The 18,425-nt window shown below is 35.4% G+C and overlaps 2 protein-coding genes across 2 annotated transcripts; one reads left to right on the top strand and one right to left on the bottom strand.

Moving 5' to 3' along the window:
* Window positions 1-12,894: 12,894 nt before the first annotated feature.
* On the top strand, window positions 12,895-14,245 carry LOC122589503 (subtilisin-like protease SBT3.4). The gene is made up of 3 exons (XM_043761801.1): window positions 12,895-13,166; window positions 13,341-13,438; window positions 14,040-14,245. Exons 1-3 carry the CDS (start codon window positions 13,024-13,026, stop codon window positions 14,117-14,119), a joined length of 321 nt encoding a protein of 106 aa, XP_043617736.1. The 5' UTR covers window positions 12,895-13,023; the 3' UTR covers window positions 14,120-14,245.
* A 535-nt stretch (window positions 14,246-14,780) lies between these two features.
* LOC122589504 (calcium-dependent protein kinase 11-like) lies at window positions 14,781-17,992 on the bottom strand. The gene is made up of 7 exons (XM_043761802.1): window positions 17,321-17,992; window positions 17,012-17,155; window positions 16,770-16,922; window positions 16,560-16,675; window positions 16,240-16,407; window positions 15,917-16,141; window positions 14,781-15,491 (listed from the first exon to the last, which is right to left on the bottom strand). Exons 1-7 carry the CDS (start codon window positions 17,865-17,867, stop codon window positions 15,348-15,350), a joined length of 1,497 nt encoding a protein of 498 aa, XP_043617737.1. The 5' UTR covers window positions 17,868-17,992; the 3' UTR covers window positions 14,781-15,347.
* Window positions 17,993-18,425: the final 433 nt, after the last annotated feature.

Below are 18,425 nucleotides of genomic sequence, written 5' to 3' on the forward strand. Positions count from 1 at the left end.
TGCTGAAAGTTTTTTTTTGTTGATTGCATAAACTAAATTGGTTACATCCACTCCTTTAAATAGAGACTACTAGTAACTAAAATTACGAAATACATGGAAACTAATTCAAATAGCCAGTAGCTTTATTTTAGCAACTAATGCCTAGAGACTAGGACTTTTATTGAAGCAGTAAGCACGTGCAGTAAATCACGGAGTGGACTTGTGAATAAGCTTGGACTCATTCTTCAATACCCCCTCTTGAGTCAAGCTCCATGACTCCCAGCAGATAACGAAAGTGAACAAACTTCTCCCTGGATAAAGCTTTGGTCATGATGTCAGCAAGTTGCTCTTTAGTATTGCAGTACTCCAGATTAATTTTCAGCTGACTAACCATCTTGCGAATGAAGTGAAACTTGAGCTCTATATGTATTGAATGACTGTGCATTGCAGGATTCTTGGACAACATGATAGCCGATCTACTATCACAATAAATTGTAGTAGCTTTACTCTGCTTTATACCAAGATCATCAAGGACACGTTGTACCCATATGGCCTGACAAGTTGCGGCCGTAGCTGCAATGTACTCAGCTTCAGTACTAGAAAGGGCCACTGTACTCTGCTTCTTTGAACACCAAGTAATTGCACCATTTCCCAAAGAGAATACATTAGCAGACACTCTTACGATCATCTATACACCCTGCCCAATCACTATCTGTATAGCCAACAAGCTCGAGCTTCTTTACCTTACCATACCAAATTCCAAAAGAAACTGTACCAGCAATGTACCTTAATACTTTTCTTGCAGCACCCAGATGAGCCTTTGATGGAGACTGTATGAATCGAGATAACACACCAACAGAGAAAGCCAAGTCAGGTCGGCTATGCGTTAAGTAAATGAGGCCTCCTATCAGACTTCTGAAAGTTGTTTCATTTGCTTTATCTTCACCATCCTCAATCTCTAACTTGACTCTGGGGGTCAAAGGAACACTTTCAAACTTGCAATCCTTCATACCGAATTTTTCCAGAAGGCCAAGAGCATACTTCTCTTGACTAATGAATACTCCTTTTTGAGTTTGCTTTACTTCAATACCCAAGAAGAACTTAAGCAAGCCCATGTTTGTCATTTCAAACATACTTTTCATTCCCTTTTTAAATTCTGCAATAAGAAATGGACTCGAACTGGTACAAATTATATCATCTACATATATACATACGTAAATAATATCATCAGCAACATGCCTTACATATAATGTAGGCTCATTTGGACTTCGGCTGTAACCATTGGCTGTGAAGTAAGTATCAATCTTAGCATACCAGGCTCGTGGAGCCTGCTTGAGACCATACAGTGCTTTCTTAAGCTTGTAAACTTTATGTGACTCACCTACAACTTCAAACCCCTCTGGTTGTTCAACATAAATCTCTTCTGAAAGATCTCCGTTAAGAAAGGCCGATTTCACATCAAGTTGATGCAACAACCAACCTCTTTGAGCAGCCACATGAATGATGATTCGAATAGTCTCAAAGCGTGCAACGGGAACAAATGTTTCTTCGTAATCGATTCCCTTCTGCTGTGAATAACCTTTTGCTACGAGTCTTGCTTTGAACCGCATAATCTCACCAGTCGAGCTCAATTTGGTCTTGTACAACCATTTCAAACCAACAATGTTCTTTCCAGGTGGTAAGTCCACCAATTCCCATGTATTATTCTTCTATATAGACTGAAGTTCCTTGATCATTGCATCTCTCCATTCCCGCTTAACAGCAGCCTCATTGAAGGAAGTTGGGTCAGACACAGCAAGAGCAAATTGACACTTGGTCAGAGGATTTTCATCATCAGAAGATATGTCTCCTGTATGATAATCATTTAACCATGTAGGAGGTTTCGAAGCTCTTTTTGAAGATTCAGCAATACTTGGAATAGATGCTTCATGTGGAGTATGACTTGATGAAGATGAACCTGCACTAACCTCATGTGAAGGTGGTGTACATAAATGGGTTTGAGGAGACAAAGGCTGCATGGTTGTATTTGTATTATTGTTGTTTTGAGAGGGACTGGAAAGTGAAGATTCACTTGACATTTCATTGTCAAGAGAATATGTCTCCTGATATTGACTGGGAAAGGGGTCAATATAGGTATAGGGACCACTTTGACCATCTTGAGCCCAGTTCCATTTCTCTTCTTCCTTAAAAATCACGTCCCTTCTAACATGGAATTTTTTGTTTAGTAGATTATATAGGCGATATCCATGGCTAGAGGTAGAGTAACCAATAAAAATCATCTTTTCTGATTTCTTGTCAAGCTTTCTACGTATTTGAGAGGGTGTTAAGGCATATACCACACAACCAAAAGTTTTGAGGTGTGCAGCATTGGGCTTACGCCCTGACCAGGCTTCTGAAGGAGTCATTCCATCAACCGCAGAAGTGGGTGACATGTTAATTAAGTAGGTTGCGGTCGCAGCAGCTTCTGCCCATAAAAAGTTTGGAATTTCTTTTCCCTTTAGCATGCTTTTAGCCATACCCATCAGGGTCCTGTTCTTACGTTCCACAACACCGTTGTGCTGTGGTGTGTAAGGCACTGTCAATTCACGCCTTATACCCTCCTGGTCACAATAAGAGTTAAACTCGGTTGAGCAAAACTCTCCCCCATGATCTGTGCGAAGCACTTTGATTTTCTTATCACTTTCCCGTTCAACCAAGTTTTTAAAGACTTTAAATTTCTCAAGAGTTTGAGACTTGTTGGTTAGAAAATAGATCCAGCACATACGTGAAGCATCATCAATTAACAGTAGATAATACAAACTTTTGCCTAGACTTGGTGTCTGCATGGGACCGCATAGGTCAGCATGCACCAACTCCAAAAGTTGAGAGGCTCTCCATGACTAGTGAGAGAAAGGCAACTTAGTTTGCTTACCCATTATACACCCATCACATGCACCCCCATCTTTGATTTTTGGCAGGTTGAGCACCATATTTCTATCATGGAATAACTTTAAACTAGAATAGTTTAAGTGCCCATACCTAGAGTGCCATATTTGATTAGTTGGGATACTAACCTTAGTCTTTGTAGCATCAAGCAGAAACATATTGTTGTTTGAGATGGGAATCATCATCATGTCAGCTCCATTACTTTTGATAGTGCAATGCTCCCCTTCGAAATGTAGTGCATATCCCTTTCGCATAAGTTGTCCAACACTTAGTAGATTGTATTGGAGTTTTGGAGTGTAATATACATCTTCCAACAACTTTGAGGTGTGTGCTCCTGTAATGATCTTCACTACTCCTTTTCCTTCAACAACAAGTTTCTTCTTGTCACCCATTTGCACTTCACGTTTGAAGGTTTCGTCAAGCTGAGTGAAAGCAGCCTTGGAACCTGTCATGTGATTTGAGTACCCGGAATCAAGAAACCAAAGATTATTATGAACATCAGCGTGTTGAGTATTAGCCATCAACACACACGAGTCTGAATCACTAAGCTCGTATGTCATAAATAAGTGTTGTTCTTCTAATTCAGCTTCTGGATCTACCTCTTCAGTCACAACATTTACCTCTTGGTCGTCTCTATACCAACAATCTTTTTGGAGATGACCAACCTTCCCACAAGTAAAACATGGTGGTCCGCGGGCTCGGCTCGGTCCACGTCCCCTTCCTCGTCCTCTAAGGAACCCTTGGCCACGTCCTCTCCCTGTTGTAGATCTGTCACTGGAGGTGGATTGAGATGATCTTCTGTGTTCTTGGAAGACTTGAAGAGCTTGCTCATCAAGTCTCTCAGTCTTCTCAGAGGAACGGCTGTTCATGCGCTCTTCTTGTGATTGTAGAGATCCCATCAACTTTGTTGGGGTGAGTTTTGATAAATCAAAAGCTAGTTCAATGGAGGATACCACGTAATCAAATCTAGGCGAGAGACTACGTAGCATTTTCTCTACGATGTTTTGATCTTCAACAGTTTCTCCATAGGATCTTTTTTGATTGACAATGGCCATAACGCGGGAGTAGTACTCGCCAACTGGTTCTCCTTCTTTCATGATTAAGTTTTCGAACTCCTTGCGAAGGCCTTGCAGTTTCACAGCCTTAACTTGAGTATCTCCTTGGTACTCCATCTTCAGGATCTCCCAACTCTCTTTAGCCGATTCCGCAGCTGCAATTCTTGAGAATAGTTGATCATGGACAGCTTGCTGGATGAGGGCTGTAGCATGAGCATTTTTTTTTCTTAGCAGCCTTGCGTCGGACTTGATCAGTGTCAACTTCGTTGACACCATTTTCCACCAGTTCCCATAGATCTCTTGATTTCAAAATTGTTTTCATCCTAATGCTCCAATGTTCATAACCATCCCCCTTGAAAATTGGAATTGGGGTTGGAGCAGTAGGGAGGGTACTTGTTTGGTCAGCCATAGGGATTTAAAAATAATAATAAAAAGGATGAAGTAAGTAAGGATCGTGAAAGGCTCTGATACCACAAATGTTAGATATAAAGCCTATATAATATGAAAATATGAATAATGATTAGCAATAGAAAGTTTACTGCTGAAAGTTTTTTTTTGTTGATTGCATAAACTAAATTGGTTACATCCACTCCTTTAAATAGAGACTACTAGTAACTAAAATTACGAAATACATGGAAACTAATTCAAATAGCCAGTAGCTTTATTTTAGCAACTAATGCCTAGAGACTAGGACTTTTATTGAAGCAGTAAGCACGTGCAGTAAATCACGGAGTGGACTTGTGAATAAGCTTGGACTCATTCTTCAATATATAATGCTCCAGTTGCTATTCGAAGCTCTTTTTCAAGTGGTCTCATGAAGATCAATGTGCTCTTCTCCTCATCCTTAATCCGAACGATCATTGCAGACCAACCTCTGTGTATGGGAACGTGAAGTCAACATATTCTGATCGGCTCACACTTACTGTAATATCTCCAACCACCGCATCATATCTCTACAGTTTCTCAAAATATAATAAAAAGAAGGTCTTGTTTACAATCACACACCTACCTGAGAAATTAAAACACCCACATATACATATAGAAAATCTCATTTTCCATGAAACCCACTTTCGGAGATCTTCATTCTCTTCTCAATTAACACACTGATTTCTATTTCTTTTTCCAGTATATTTCAATCACATTAAAATCCACCTCCTCCCATTGCGGTCGTACTCTTCCGATTGTTCCATCGTAATGATTGGAATAGAAAATTCCGGCATAAAAAACACTAGTAAGACGAGCGATGGAGACGCGGTGGTGACCTTCAATTGGTGCGGCGGGCGTTGGCGACGGCGCCACGGGGGGTGACAACATAGGTGGCGTCGGTTGGTGTTGGGGGTTGGATGGTTGCCTTTGTTTGCTTAGATGTTGATGAAGATTAATTTTGTAGCATTTTTGAGGTGCACTTCGTTTTTCCGGCGAGATAGGCGGGTGGCGGGCGGTGGGTAGGCTGGATTTTGAAAGGAGGGGAAGATTGATTCTGCAAATGATATACATCCACCTATATATGCTCTTATATATTTATTTATTATATTATATAAATAGGGGTTAAAAGGGGTCCACATGTATATATATTAAATAATGTATAACCGGGTAGATATATCACTTTGCCGGGTTTTATCCTCAACATAGGACACTTTTTAGTTTTGACCTCAATAGAGTAAAAAGTGACAAGTTGAAGTACTTTCCAACCAATTAACCTAAAAAGTATTGAAAAACAAAAATGCTATATTTGTTTACATATAATTAAATGAGTTAACATATATGTAAAAATAGAATTGCATGATGTCGATATAAGAAAAAAGAACAGAGATTCTATTACTAATTATCCACATACCTAATCTCATATTGCATTTGTATCCTTTTATTCATTTAATAATATTAAATAAAATATGTTAAAAAACTGTGATGTTGTCTTTTATAAACATTTTTTATTTTTTATCATTCTAGACACCATATACAGATCAGAAATATTTTTTTATTTAAATATTATAAGATATTAACGATGTAAAATTAAATACTTATAACTCTAACTAATATTGTACTTAGTACGTTATATGATTAAACATTTATATAAAGTTATAATATGATTTAAAACAAAGACAAAAAAAATGATTTTAAGAAATAGTATAAAGTTTAGGATTATTTTTCATAATTATATTATAATATTAATTATTTTTTATAATTATAAAATTTAGAAAATTACTTACCATAATTAATGACCATATTTATATATATTATATTAAAATAAATTTTAAAAAATTATAAAATGTATATAACATCAGCATTTTGATCTAATGGCTCTAATTAAAAGTTGAATGTTATCTAAAGGTTCAAACTTTTCCATTTTGAAATTAAGATTTATCTTTTATATATATTTAGAGATTAGAGATTTAAAGACTTCGCCTCATCAAAGATTGGTGCTAACAACCGCGCACCTATGTAGCTATGCTTTAAGATTTCTCTTATATATTTAGGTCTGGGTTGATAGCCCAGTGGCATCGCAGACCTCCGATAAAAACTTGTTTCTTGGGTAACTAGGGTTTGAATCCAAGGGGCACAAGTTTTACCCCAAATGGCATTCAATGCCGTAAATGTCGTGCCGTTTGGCGATCTATCCGGGGATTTTCCGCGATGGTGTCCTGCCCGGTGGGCGTAGAGATCACATATGAGGTAAACATGCTCCGAACGTTAAAAAAAAAATGATGTTTTCCCATATTGGATTAACTTAAAAAGGCAAGTCTTTGTAGCTTAAAGAACTTAAGACCTCTTATAAAGATATCAGTATAACGTTGGTTAGGTCTTCCAAATGGAAAGTTTTGTAAATAAATGGCTATATACTTAATTTCTCCAACTTCTGTGTCTTTTCAAGATACCATTTCTTTGTATATATGGAGTATATATGTACGACTTCACGAACGACAACATCAGGCTCCACAAACTAAACACACATTTGCAGATGATACGTTTGCTTTCACAAATCAACAAGTTAGTGATTAGGCGAAATAGAACTAGCTGGCTGGATGTTAATGTAATATGATAATCAATTAATCATCTCAAATAGAACAATATCTATATTCACACAAATCATTAGAAATTGCGGTTAGCCACTCATTATAACAATTTGAATTTTCCAAATTTGGGTCATATACGTATATGCTGCTCAACTTTATTCCATAAACATAAAGAACCACAATAATGTAAACTCTTGGTGAAGGTGGATTAGCAATAATGACACATTTTTAAAGCATCACATATATGTAGAGAACATTTCAACAAAAGCAACGATTTTCCATAGCAAAAGGAATATATATAGTGCTAAAATATGAAGTAAAAAAGGAGGTCAACTCCAAAGGACATTTCACATAAGTAAATGCTGCATCACCTTTTCTTACTGCCTAAAAAAGCATGATTATATGATAAGAAAAAGTGTACCACCAGCTAGCTTACTAAACCACTAGCTAGGATGCTTTTATGTTTGAGGTGCCATGATTTATAAGTTTCAATATGAAGACAAAGTTATACATTTGGATAATGTATTTGCTAAAGAGGCAAGTTTATAGATATTTATATCATTAATTGTATTTTTTGTTTAGTATATGTGCATGTAGTTTTCATTCCTTTAATATATTTGCTAAAGAGGCAAGTTTATATAGATATCAATCATAATTTTATCTATGTGAATGTAGTTTTCATTCCTTTAATATATTTGCTGAAGAGGCAAAGTTTGTAGATTTCCATGTTGGAAAGTTGTAGATATGAAATAATAAAGTAGAAACATATCGTTCTTTTTCTTTTTTTAAGAATGGAGGGAGCACTTATAACACTCATGCTATCATATGACAAACACATTAGTGTTAATTACTTTACTGTTATCAATTTATTGTCAAGTTTTTTTGGTTGTCAGTCATCAATTAGCTAGGTTTAAGAAACAGATCAAGAACTACTTTTGAAAAAGTAGATTAAAAACAGTCATTTCAGCTTATGGGCTTTTGAGAGGCAGAGCATTGAGGTATTTTATGAATATGAATAATGTTACAAAATTGGCTGTTAAGAAAATAAAAATAAATGTACGTATGTTGTGTTTATTCGATCTTCACCCATTAGTTAATACTCGTACATTCATTTGATTTTTAGATATTTTGTTACCGAAAGTAAATGAAAAAAATGGTCTGTCCAAAAAACTAATTTGGGGATTCTTATCGCACATTATCTAGATTAGTGACGAAGCTATTGAAAACTGAATACATTCAGTCAAATTACATGTTTTTTTTATTGAATAAATATAAGTAATCGTCAATTACCTACTTTTACTTCAGCACTTAATAACTAAGAAAAGAAACAGAGCCGTGAAGAAGTAGGCTATATATATATTTGGACTTGTTATTGTTATTAATCATGTCGTTATTGATGAAACATATCATCTGTCCGAATGGACCGACATATATATGAAAGACATGTTGTATATATATCCTGTAGCAACACCTACAATTGACAAGTTGGGTGCAACATGGCATTTATAGTCTTCCTTTGTTTGGCCCATATACACTTCATTTCTTGACTCTTATCAGTTTCGTCTTCATTAACCGTACATCTTGTAGCACATAAGTCATAGACTTTAATGGTCTGTGTCTATAATTTCCAGAATGTGACCTGACTGAATGGACTAGGAAAATGACTCGACAAGTTTATTGTCTCGAAATCTTTTTCTCTGTTTCGCACATCAAGTTTGAAATGGTGGACATATTTCTTTCCATCTATATGGCTGGCAAATATAATCAATATAAGCTTTTCGGTAACGTGATACTACACTCGTCATTAGTTTGACCCCTTCTAAATTATGTCCCTTTACTAGTTCATTTTGGGTCCCAACATTATAACAAAATGAAATACTTCTTCATCATCGTCGCCACTCTTTAATTTACTACCGAGTACCGATCTTTGAGCTATATTAGCACATTTGTTTGTTACACTTGACGTTTCAAATCATCTTCATTAATTTTCTTGATTGTTACTTGTTTAAACGTATTTCATCGTTTAATTACTAGGGGTGAACTTGCTTGAGCAGTTGTCAGAAGAAAATTGATTATATTTGTTGGCGGCTCCCTACCGGTGATGGATTTTAGACCACGCCACCAAATAATCAAAATGAAGTGTGTAAGTGTGTGAAAGTATCTGCCTCACTTGAATGATTGAGGCGGATATTTATAGAGGCCAAAGAGACAAGGTCTGAGTACTTGTCTCCTGTGACCCATTAATACAGTTTGGAGCCCGTTAGAAATGTACCTTCCTCAACGGGGATTGGTTTAGTATTACGTCATTCTGTCAGATTGGTCGACTACATGTCATTCACATGATGGTTTATTCGTTTTACTGTGTTGGATCCAGAGCTTGGTCCGGATCATGTGGTCATTCCCATTGGGAGCTACACTTGCTTTTAGTTGATTTGACCAAGTCTTAGTGCTGACTAGAATCGTGCACTATCATTACTTACATTGATTTGGATATATGTTCATACATATACATTTAGATTCTAACTACTTTCCTAAAAAAGATAGTTAGAAGTATGTACTTGGTTATTATTCCTTATGAATTTAGTTATTTATTGTGAAATACAAATCGGACTATTCAAACTTGCAGTTTCAATTCAATGCATTAATTTGTTTGCACTCTATATATGTCTAAACTAAACAGAGTTGTTACAGGCCAAAAGGGGTCCCCGGAGCCTAGCTACTCGCGAGGTGCAGTTTCATGCAGGGACCTCATGAATGCGAGATGCATCTTATCGAAAAACTTAAAAGCAGTATTCAACTTAACTCATATTATATAGCCCCATAAATATGAGCATAGGTAATGCATTAAGCCATAGGCAGAGTCAAGATTTAATGATGAAGGGGCTCTAACTGTATGATTTTCTTAAAATTGTATACAACATAATGTAAAAGAGATAATCATTTAATAAAATGTAGCTAAAATAAAATTTTATGACGATAGTTTACTTTTATGGGCCCAATATTGTAAAGATTTTACTTGCATTGTCATGACTAGAAATCAAATACTTATAGGTTGGGGGTGTGACTCGGTTCAAAAAGACCTTTATACTGGTCGACTATGAGTTAGCCTTGCAATGAAAAGTATGGATGGTTGACGGGGGCTAAGCAGTGAGTACCAACTAGTCCCCTACTGGCTCCGCCCCTGCATTAAACGATTAGATATTATTGTAGTGACTTACCCGCTTAAGCCTTTTAGAGGTTGGGTTTAGTATCCGAAAGCGTAAGGAACTTTTACACATTTCCTATTGTATGAATAAAACTTATATTTGGTGCATTGTAGGAAGAAACTTTATAAAACTATTCAAATAATGTAACATTTTTATATGCACCAATCAGAAACTTACACGCGGCAACTCATATCTTTTGCCATGTATACAAATTTACATTATTTGAACAATTTTTGAAAGTTTCTTCCTACAATGCACTAAATATAAGTTACATTCATATAATAGTAAAAGTATAAAAGTTTCTTTTACTCCTAGATACTAAACCCTTAGAGGTTTAGGGGCCTTATAGATATTTAAACGTAAGTTGAATATATCGATATTATATCTAAACGTAAGTATAAAAAAGTAAGTAAGTAACTGCTCAGTGCCGTCTTCTGCGGGTTTTGAGCCCCAATACCTCAACGGTGTATGGGGGAGGTTAAGATGTAGGCAGACCTTACCTCTACCTAAGTAGAGAGGCTGCTTCCAGTTTCTACCTAAATGGTAGAAAAGGTTCTCCAACCTTTGCATGGGATGAGGATCGAACCCATGACTTCTGTCTCCAGAGACAAGAGTGTTTACCACTGATCCAACTATGCTGCTTAATCAGAGAGTACAAATATTGACATAAAAAATTATGAACATTTAAAAAGAAGTTTTTTAAGTGTATGTATTTTTCTTTTCAAATATCTACGTGTATAACTTTGAGTGACATCATGTGTTTATAATGGAAGGAGATTCTCTCACATTCAAACAACTTGATAGGTCAAGTTAGATATATATATATATACTAGGTTTTTGACCCGCGCATCAATTTAAAACACCGCACAATAACGAAAAATTGGTAAGAGAGAAAATATTTTTATAGATAATCGAATTATAATGTGAAGTCCATAAATAGGTTTGTAAAAAACAAAAGAGTTCACAAATTAAAAGGTGAAAATTTATCAAATCACAAATGAGGCAATCCCAATATTCAGATTTGTGAAAACTATGATACATTAACATTGTAATCAAAAGTAAATGAATCACAAAACCATCTTTAGTATCTTCCGATTCATATGCAACAAACTATACAAAGTTTATGATACTTGTGATAGGAATAAGTCGCACACATTTTACTGTCTAAAAGATTAAAATATAAAATAAAATGTATATTAGGGTGGGGGGAGAGCTTCCCCACTCCTCCCCTCCCCGATTTTTCTTCTTGTCCCCCTCCCCTGATGCTAGGAGCACCTCGCCATCCCTCCCCTCCCCTCTCCACCCTTTTCTATTTAATTTAATTTCTATTTATTTTTAAAACTAAAACATTTTATTTTTAATCAACTAATAACTAAAACTAATTTTAAATAATAATAATAATAATAATAATAATAATAATAATAATAATAATAATAATATAATGTCTAGAAAACAAAAATATATAAATTAAACTTTGAACCAATACTATAAATAGTTTAAACTTTAGGGTATAAATTGTAAAATTGAATTTAATTAATTATTAATATTAATATTAGAGATCGAGCCGTCTGTCTTCTTTCCACTTCCTACCTGCAACCTATAGATATAATATGTATATGTATATATATAAATGGATGGCAGCGTAGTTTATATATAAAAAAAAAGAAAAATTCACCAACGGTCAAATAAACGCTCACAACATCGGCAGCAAAACCGGCACCACCCTCTCCATTTCCCTACCGATACCGGTTGGACGGGACGGTGTTCAAACCGGTACCGGTCCGGTACCTATTTCCTTCCCTACCCACTCTGTCCACCCTTATAATTTCCATCTCTAATTTTCAATAACGTGTTAGGAATTTGGTGTAATTGTATCATCCACAACATGTACCTCCTGAACATCAAGACTAAGAATTTTCCAGTCAATTCCATCATCTTCCAATTTGATTATATCATTTAGGTTATCCGCTAACTTTGTCCACTACTCTCCATGGAGCAACCGAAGCATTTGTTCCATAATGATATATACCTATAAAATTAAAGTATTAAACACATAACCACATATTAATAAATCTGATAATGAATTAAAGTATTAAACACATAACCACATATTAATAAAGTTAAACAAAAGGAACCTGTTGGATTTAATCTTACGTGGCCTAGTTTTAATGTAGCTTTAAGTTGCAGAGGGCTTAATAATGTATATAATGAATCCGTACATCGTACTGGTATTAGTACTAGTTTTATATAAAAGGGATAATGTAAAAAACTTTGAACGGATATCTATAGTAGGAAATAACTAAAGTTGTGTGTATTGTATGTAAACAACTCGAAATAATGTTTATTTTATGTAAGAATTTCGTTTTAACCAATTAAATTCTGACAAGTGACACATGTGTATGGTTGATTGGTTGTCACGTATGTTTTCCTTACATACAATAAACATTTTTTCGAGTTGCTTACATACAATATACATGACTTTAGTTTTTTCATACTATAAATATTCGGTTAAAAATAATTACATTTGAAGAAACTAATCCCTATATAAAAATAAATTACATAAATACATATTACCACGGGATTGTCATCGCCACCACGCACCACGGTCCCAAGTTGCACGAATATTTTTCTATTTACTTTAAACAAAAAAAAAAACTACTACGAGTATGGAGTATAATTTTTCTTTCTTTGATATCTATTTTTTCATGATTGACAAGTCGTCAACCCAGTCGACATACTAATACAAAAAAAAAAATATATAAACAATCATCCAATTCTCCGTCTCTCTTTATCTCAGATTAATCTCCCATATATTTGCAATCAAATCATCATCAATAACAAACAATGGCCGCTGAACAACCCAATTCGCCTCTTCCCAAACCAACAGAACCAGCAGCTGAAATCCATATAATATACACTGATCAGATTCAGCCCCCTCGAGACCCTGAAACTCATCATCTTCGCACCCTCACTTCTGTCCTTGGCAGGTATATATATATATATATATACCTTTAAACTTAGTGTTACATGATTTATTTACCATGTTGTGTATAAATAAAGGGTTTTGCAATTAATCCATTTATGTTTAAGTTTTGATCTTGAAATGGTTGATTTAGTTGTAAAGTTTGAAGCTTTTTTTTTTGTTGTTGTTATTTTCGTAGTGAGGACGCTGCAGAAGAGGCTTTGTTGTATACTTACAAACATGCTGCTAGTGGCTTCTCTGCTAAACTTACTCCAGCTCAAGTTGAAGCCATTTCAAGTATGTGTTTGTTTGTCTCAATTTTATTGTTGGTTTTAAACTTTAATACTTGTATTAGTCGATGGATGAACATACACCTGGCAATTTCTGACTGACGGGTTTGGATCGTGTCAAAAATTCGAACCCTGATTTGTATACATGCTCATTAATCGGGTTATTTGTAAACCAAAAGGTACAAGATAAATATGAGCAACCTAAAGACACACAATAAGACATAAACATAGGAAACCTTATACTATTAGTTAAAATTTATGAAAGAATGAAAGGGTGTTTATAATTTTTCTTATTTTGTTTCTGTTATTGTACTTTTATATGGGTTAGAGGGTTGGGATGGTCTACCCGAGCCTGACCCATTTTATCAAACGGGTTAGCGATGTCAATCAATCAAGGTTTATTCCTTTTCTTTCGTGTCTAGTTTTTGTCATGTCACAACTTGCTGCTCCTAAGGCTAACAATGATGGTATAGTACCATGCCTTAATTTAATAGCCATATTTCAGGATTTGAGCTCTGCATTTCCAACTCCCAAGATTTTTACTTGTTTTGGATGTAAAATTTGTTTGAATTGAATGATGGAAGTGAAGGAATTTTTTGTTTTGTCAGAAAAACCGGGAGTTCTTCAGGTGGTGAAGAGTAGTACTGCTCAGCTACACTCAGGACCTCCATCCACTCGAAACTTGTAAAATACAAGACCAATCATTCGGCTGTATTAGGTTTGGTTTGATAAGATATGACTCTTGATAAACATGTTTAAAACATTATTACTCTTGATGACATGCTAAATAACAGAACAAGTGTTTGCTGTATGATATAGTTGGTGTCCATTAAAACCATTTAAGGGTTTATTTTTTGTAGTTTCGTAGCCGAATACATCCAAGTGATGGAAAGTCTTGGATGCATTTTGCACGCAAGACTCAATATGAACACAACGTGATTGAGGCCGGAGGTTCATTTTTATTTTGCTAAATGTGTTATCTGGTTCTGGTTAACTACGTATGTGCATCTCTGACTACTGTCATATACATTTCAATTAAATAAGGTCACATATAAAAGGATAAGCCAAATTCATAAAAAGTAAATCGAAATTGTTCCACTGACTAGGTTTCTGTGTAGGGTTGGTCTAGAAATTTCCAATGCATGTGTAGACGATGCCCTGATTTTTCACAAAAATATGTAAACCAAATAGTATGGGGGTATAGAAATAGGAATAGACTAATAGTTTTGTTTTGTACTTAGTTGTTCAGCATTGCTCCTTTGTGATTTTAACTAACGAGTATTAAACAGCTAAACCTTAAGGATTAGAGATGAGAATGTTCTTTTTTTGAAAGATAACCAGCTTTGTAAACATGGACAATATCAAGAAACGGCAAAACTAGCTAATTAGGCTTTCCAGTCTGCTTATATTATTCAGATTCATACCATTTAGGATTAAAGAGACATTACTATGAGTTCGAGTCTTCGCAAATTCAGTAATTCTGCAATGCCGTATAACTCTAACCTCTACATTTGTGTTGATGGATCTTTCACATTTACTTTAGATGCTTGAACAGACTAAACAGTTCTCTTGTTGCTTCTGCATAATCTTCGGTTGAAGTTATTAACCTCTTTGAAGTAATACTGACACTATAACCACCCCATTAAGGAAGAAGACTTTAGAAAATACTCCTCCCAGAAGAAATGTGCCTCCATAGAACATTAATATACATACATCACATAGTTCCTTGGGAGTTCATTTTGGCCTAATGGGAGGTGACTCAAGAAAGACGATGATACAACGGTGCAAGGTACCGTTTCTATAAAGAGCAGGATCATGAACTGGAAAAAGAACCAAAAACAGTTCAACGTGAATTTATTCTGATGACTTGAACATAACCCATAAACTCAAAACTTACGAAAAATAAAGTTGTGTGGTTAATCTTGAGATTGCTTGTTATTATCAACGCCTAGAACTTCTGCCAAATCAAAATTTAAACTCTCTTTCATTGACCTGCTTCTAATCCCATCGTCGGCTTTTCTCATCATTGCAGTAAACTCCGAATAATCTATACGTCCGTCCTGTGAAACGCAAAGGCACTATGAATTATATGAAGTTGAACAATGTGAAGTAGTTAGTGGTTGCAATTTTTACCCAATTACTCATGCTTGTGTCGGTTCGGGTCATGTCTTATCTCTAAAGAAACGAACAATATAAGGGAATGGGTCAAATAGAAAATCCAAAATGCTTTCCTTGTTAAAACCTCCTAAACGTCTAATTAGACAAAAGTAGATCATGACTGAAAGTATATACGGAGTATGTTTTAGTAATTATAATTTCACACTAATTATTACTACTATATTATAGGACAAAGGTTGTTCATAGGAATTCAATCCTATACGACCCACTGTGATCTGTTATTAGACCCGTCCATCCACCTGTTTTGCCGCCTCTAATTTGTGAATAAAATGACCAGATGCATGGTTGACAAGGAATGAGGACTCACATTGTCTTGATCAACCTCTTTGATCATTTGATCCAGCTGAGCATCGCGTAGACCAAAATCTTTGCAGGCTTGCTGTAGTTCGTCCATGGTTATGTAGCCACTACCATCTTTATCAAAAAAACTGAATGCTGTAAGCAAATTTTCTTCTCTCTCGATCTTGTTCATGTGCAAAGTTGCTGCAAGGAATTCACCGTATTCTATTGTACCATTGCAGTCGGTGTCAGCCTATCAAAGTTCATCTATGTCAGTTTCTGAGCTATGTGTGATTAGTTGAAAAAGACATAGATTTTAGTTCTTCATTGCTGTTTGAAAACGGAACTTACCGCATTCATAAGTTCCTTAATCTCCGATTCTTGTAGATTGGAGCCGACTCTCTGCAACCCTTGTTTGAGTTCTTCAAATGTTATTGTCCCACTGTTATCTGTGTCAATCATTTTAAATAACTGCTTTAACCCACCAATTTCCTCTTCTGATAGCCTTTCTGCAATAACCTGGAAAGAAGGTAACAATTCGTTCAAGTAATCTGTGTGAAAAATAATGTAACCTTCCTCTAAATACCTTGCATTTATCTCGTCAGATGCGCTAGAAAGTATGTTAACCAAATGGTGTAGAAGAGTTCAATGAATATTATCTTAAAACATACACGTAAAGCCATCTTCTTAAGTTTGTTCATAGCCGAGAAATGCTTGAGGCGTGATATAACTGCCGAGTCCAGAGGCTTGTCTGGAGCAACCCTATCATCTACAATCCATGGATGACCTGGTAAAGAAGCACAAAAGCGACCCTCCATGAATTCAGCAAAAACGACAAACCATGAGCACAAAAATCTACTATATATGGCGCTGCAACTCACACAAGACTTGATGGGCAGTTATTCTTTGTTGTGGTCTCCTGTCAAGCATCTTTTTTATTAAATCTTTTGCACTTTCTGAAATTTGTGGCCATGGGTCAGAGTTGAAATCTAGTTTTCCCCTCAAAATCTGCCTAAAGATACCTGAATCCGATTCTGAAAAGACGAGTAAACAGGGCATGTTATCATGGATGTGGGTGTAACAATACTGTGTTTTTACATAATATTTCATCCAGATATACAACCTGCCCAGAATGGAGGAACCCCGGATAACAAGATGTATAGGATAACCCCAGCACTCCATACATCAATTTCGGGTCCATAATGTTTGTGTAGAACTTCAGGTGCTACATAGTAGGGGCTTCCAACCACATCTGATAGATACTGTCCTGTAAACCATAACAAAGTACAACATAAGTTGTCTAGCAAATGTGCTAAATTTTGTATTTTTCACAACAGTAATTGAAAAAAAAAAAAAAAAAGGCTAATGTCATATGAGAACATTTTTCTGAGTTTAATGCTTAAATTGGCATGACCACTAATACGAACAAAACCTGGTTTGTAGAAGATAGACAATCCAAAATCGATAGCCTTAAGCTGTGCATCCTCGGCATCCGAATGAAACAAAAAGTTTTCAGGCTTGAGATCTCTATGCATAACGCCGAGTGAATGACAAGCTTCCACAACCCCAACAATGGTTTTCATAATTCTAGCCGCTTCTTTCTCACTATAATGTCCCTTTTGAATAATCCTGTCAAAAAGCTCACCTCCGGCGCACAATTCCATAACCAAATGAACAAACACATTGTCCTCATAAGCGCCTTTGATGCGCACAACACATTGGTGCTCGGATAAATGATGCATTATTTGAATCTCTCTCCATACATCATCATAATCATCTTTACATAAGAGTTTCCTTTTAGGTATGGATTTACACGCGTAGTCAATACCCGTCGATTTCTCTCTACAAATGTAGGTTGTTCCGAATTGTCCTTGGCCTAATTTCTTCCCCATGGAGAAAAGGTCTCTTAGTCTTGGAGTTGGGTGTGGAAGGACTGAGTTTGAAGGCTTTAAAGATGAAATTTTTGCGGGTTTCTTCATCGCTAGCTACAACGATATAAGAAGGCTGGATCTTTATTGATTCGTATTGTTTTTGATATTATCAAAAGAAAGAAATAAAAAAAAAAAGTGAAAATGAAGATGATGAACGAATAAAATGGGGAAGAAAGCTTCATCTCATGCAATGCATGGATATATTCATATGGTGTATTGACATTTTGAGTTGAAAGGAACCGAACTGTCCCTCCATATATATTGTTCACCAGCAAATAATTTCAATGCCTATTTTGCAAAAAATAATAATATAGACCATCGTATGATCAAATTTAAACAGTAAAATGTTACTCTATTGTTAATACATGACAGTCAGTTATTATCCGTGTTTATTATAAAACCATAGTTAACAAAGTTTTATGTTATTATCTTTTTTTGTTGCAATTTGGGGATATCGGCTACAAACACACAAGATCTAATGAAAAAATTAGTCAAAACAATAACTTAATCAACACTTTATTATTATTTAGGCAATGATATTAGTACCACAACTTCTTTTTCATATATCACTATCATGCATTATCAACTTGTACAGTATACTGTAAT

The sequence above is a fragment of the Erigeron canadensis genome, chromosome 2 (genome assembly GCF_010389155.1).
Source record: "Erigeron canadensis isolate Cc75 chromosome 2, C_canadensis_v1, whole genome shotgun sequence".
In the NCBI taxonomy this organism is placed as follows: Eukaryota; Viridiplantae; Streptophyta; class Magnoliopsida; order Asterales; family Asteraceae; genus Erigeron; species Erigeron canadensis.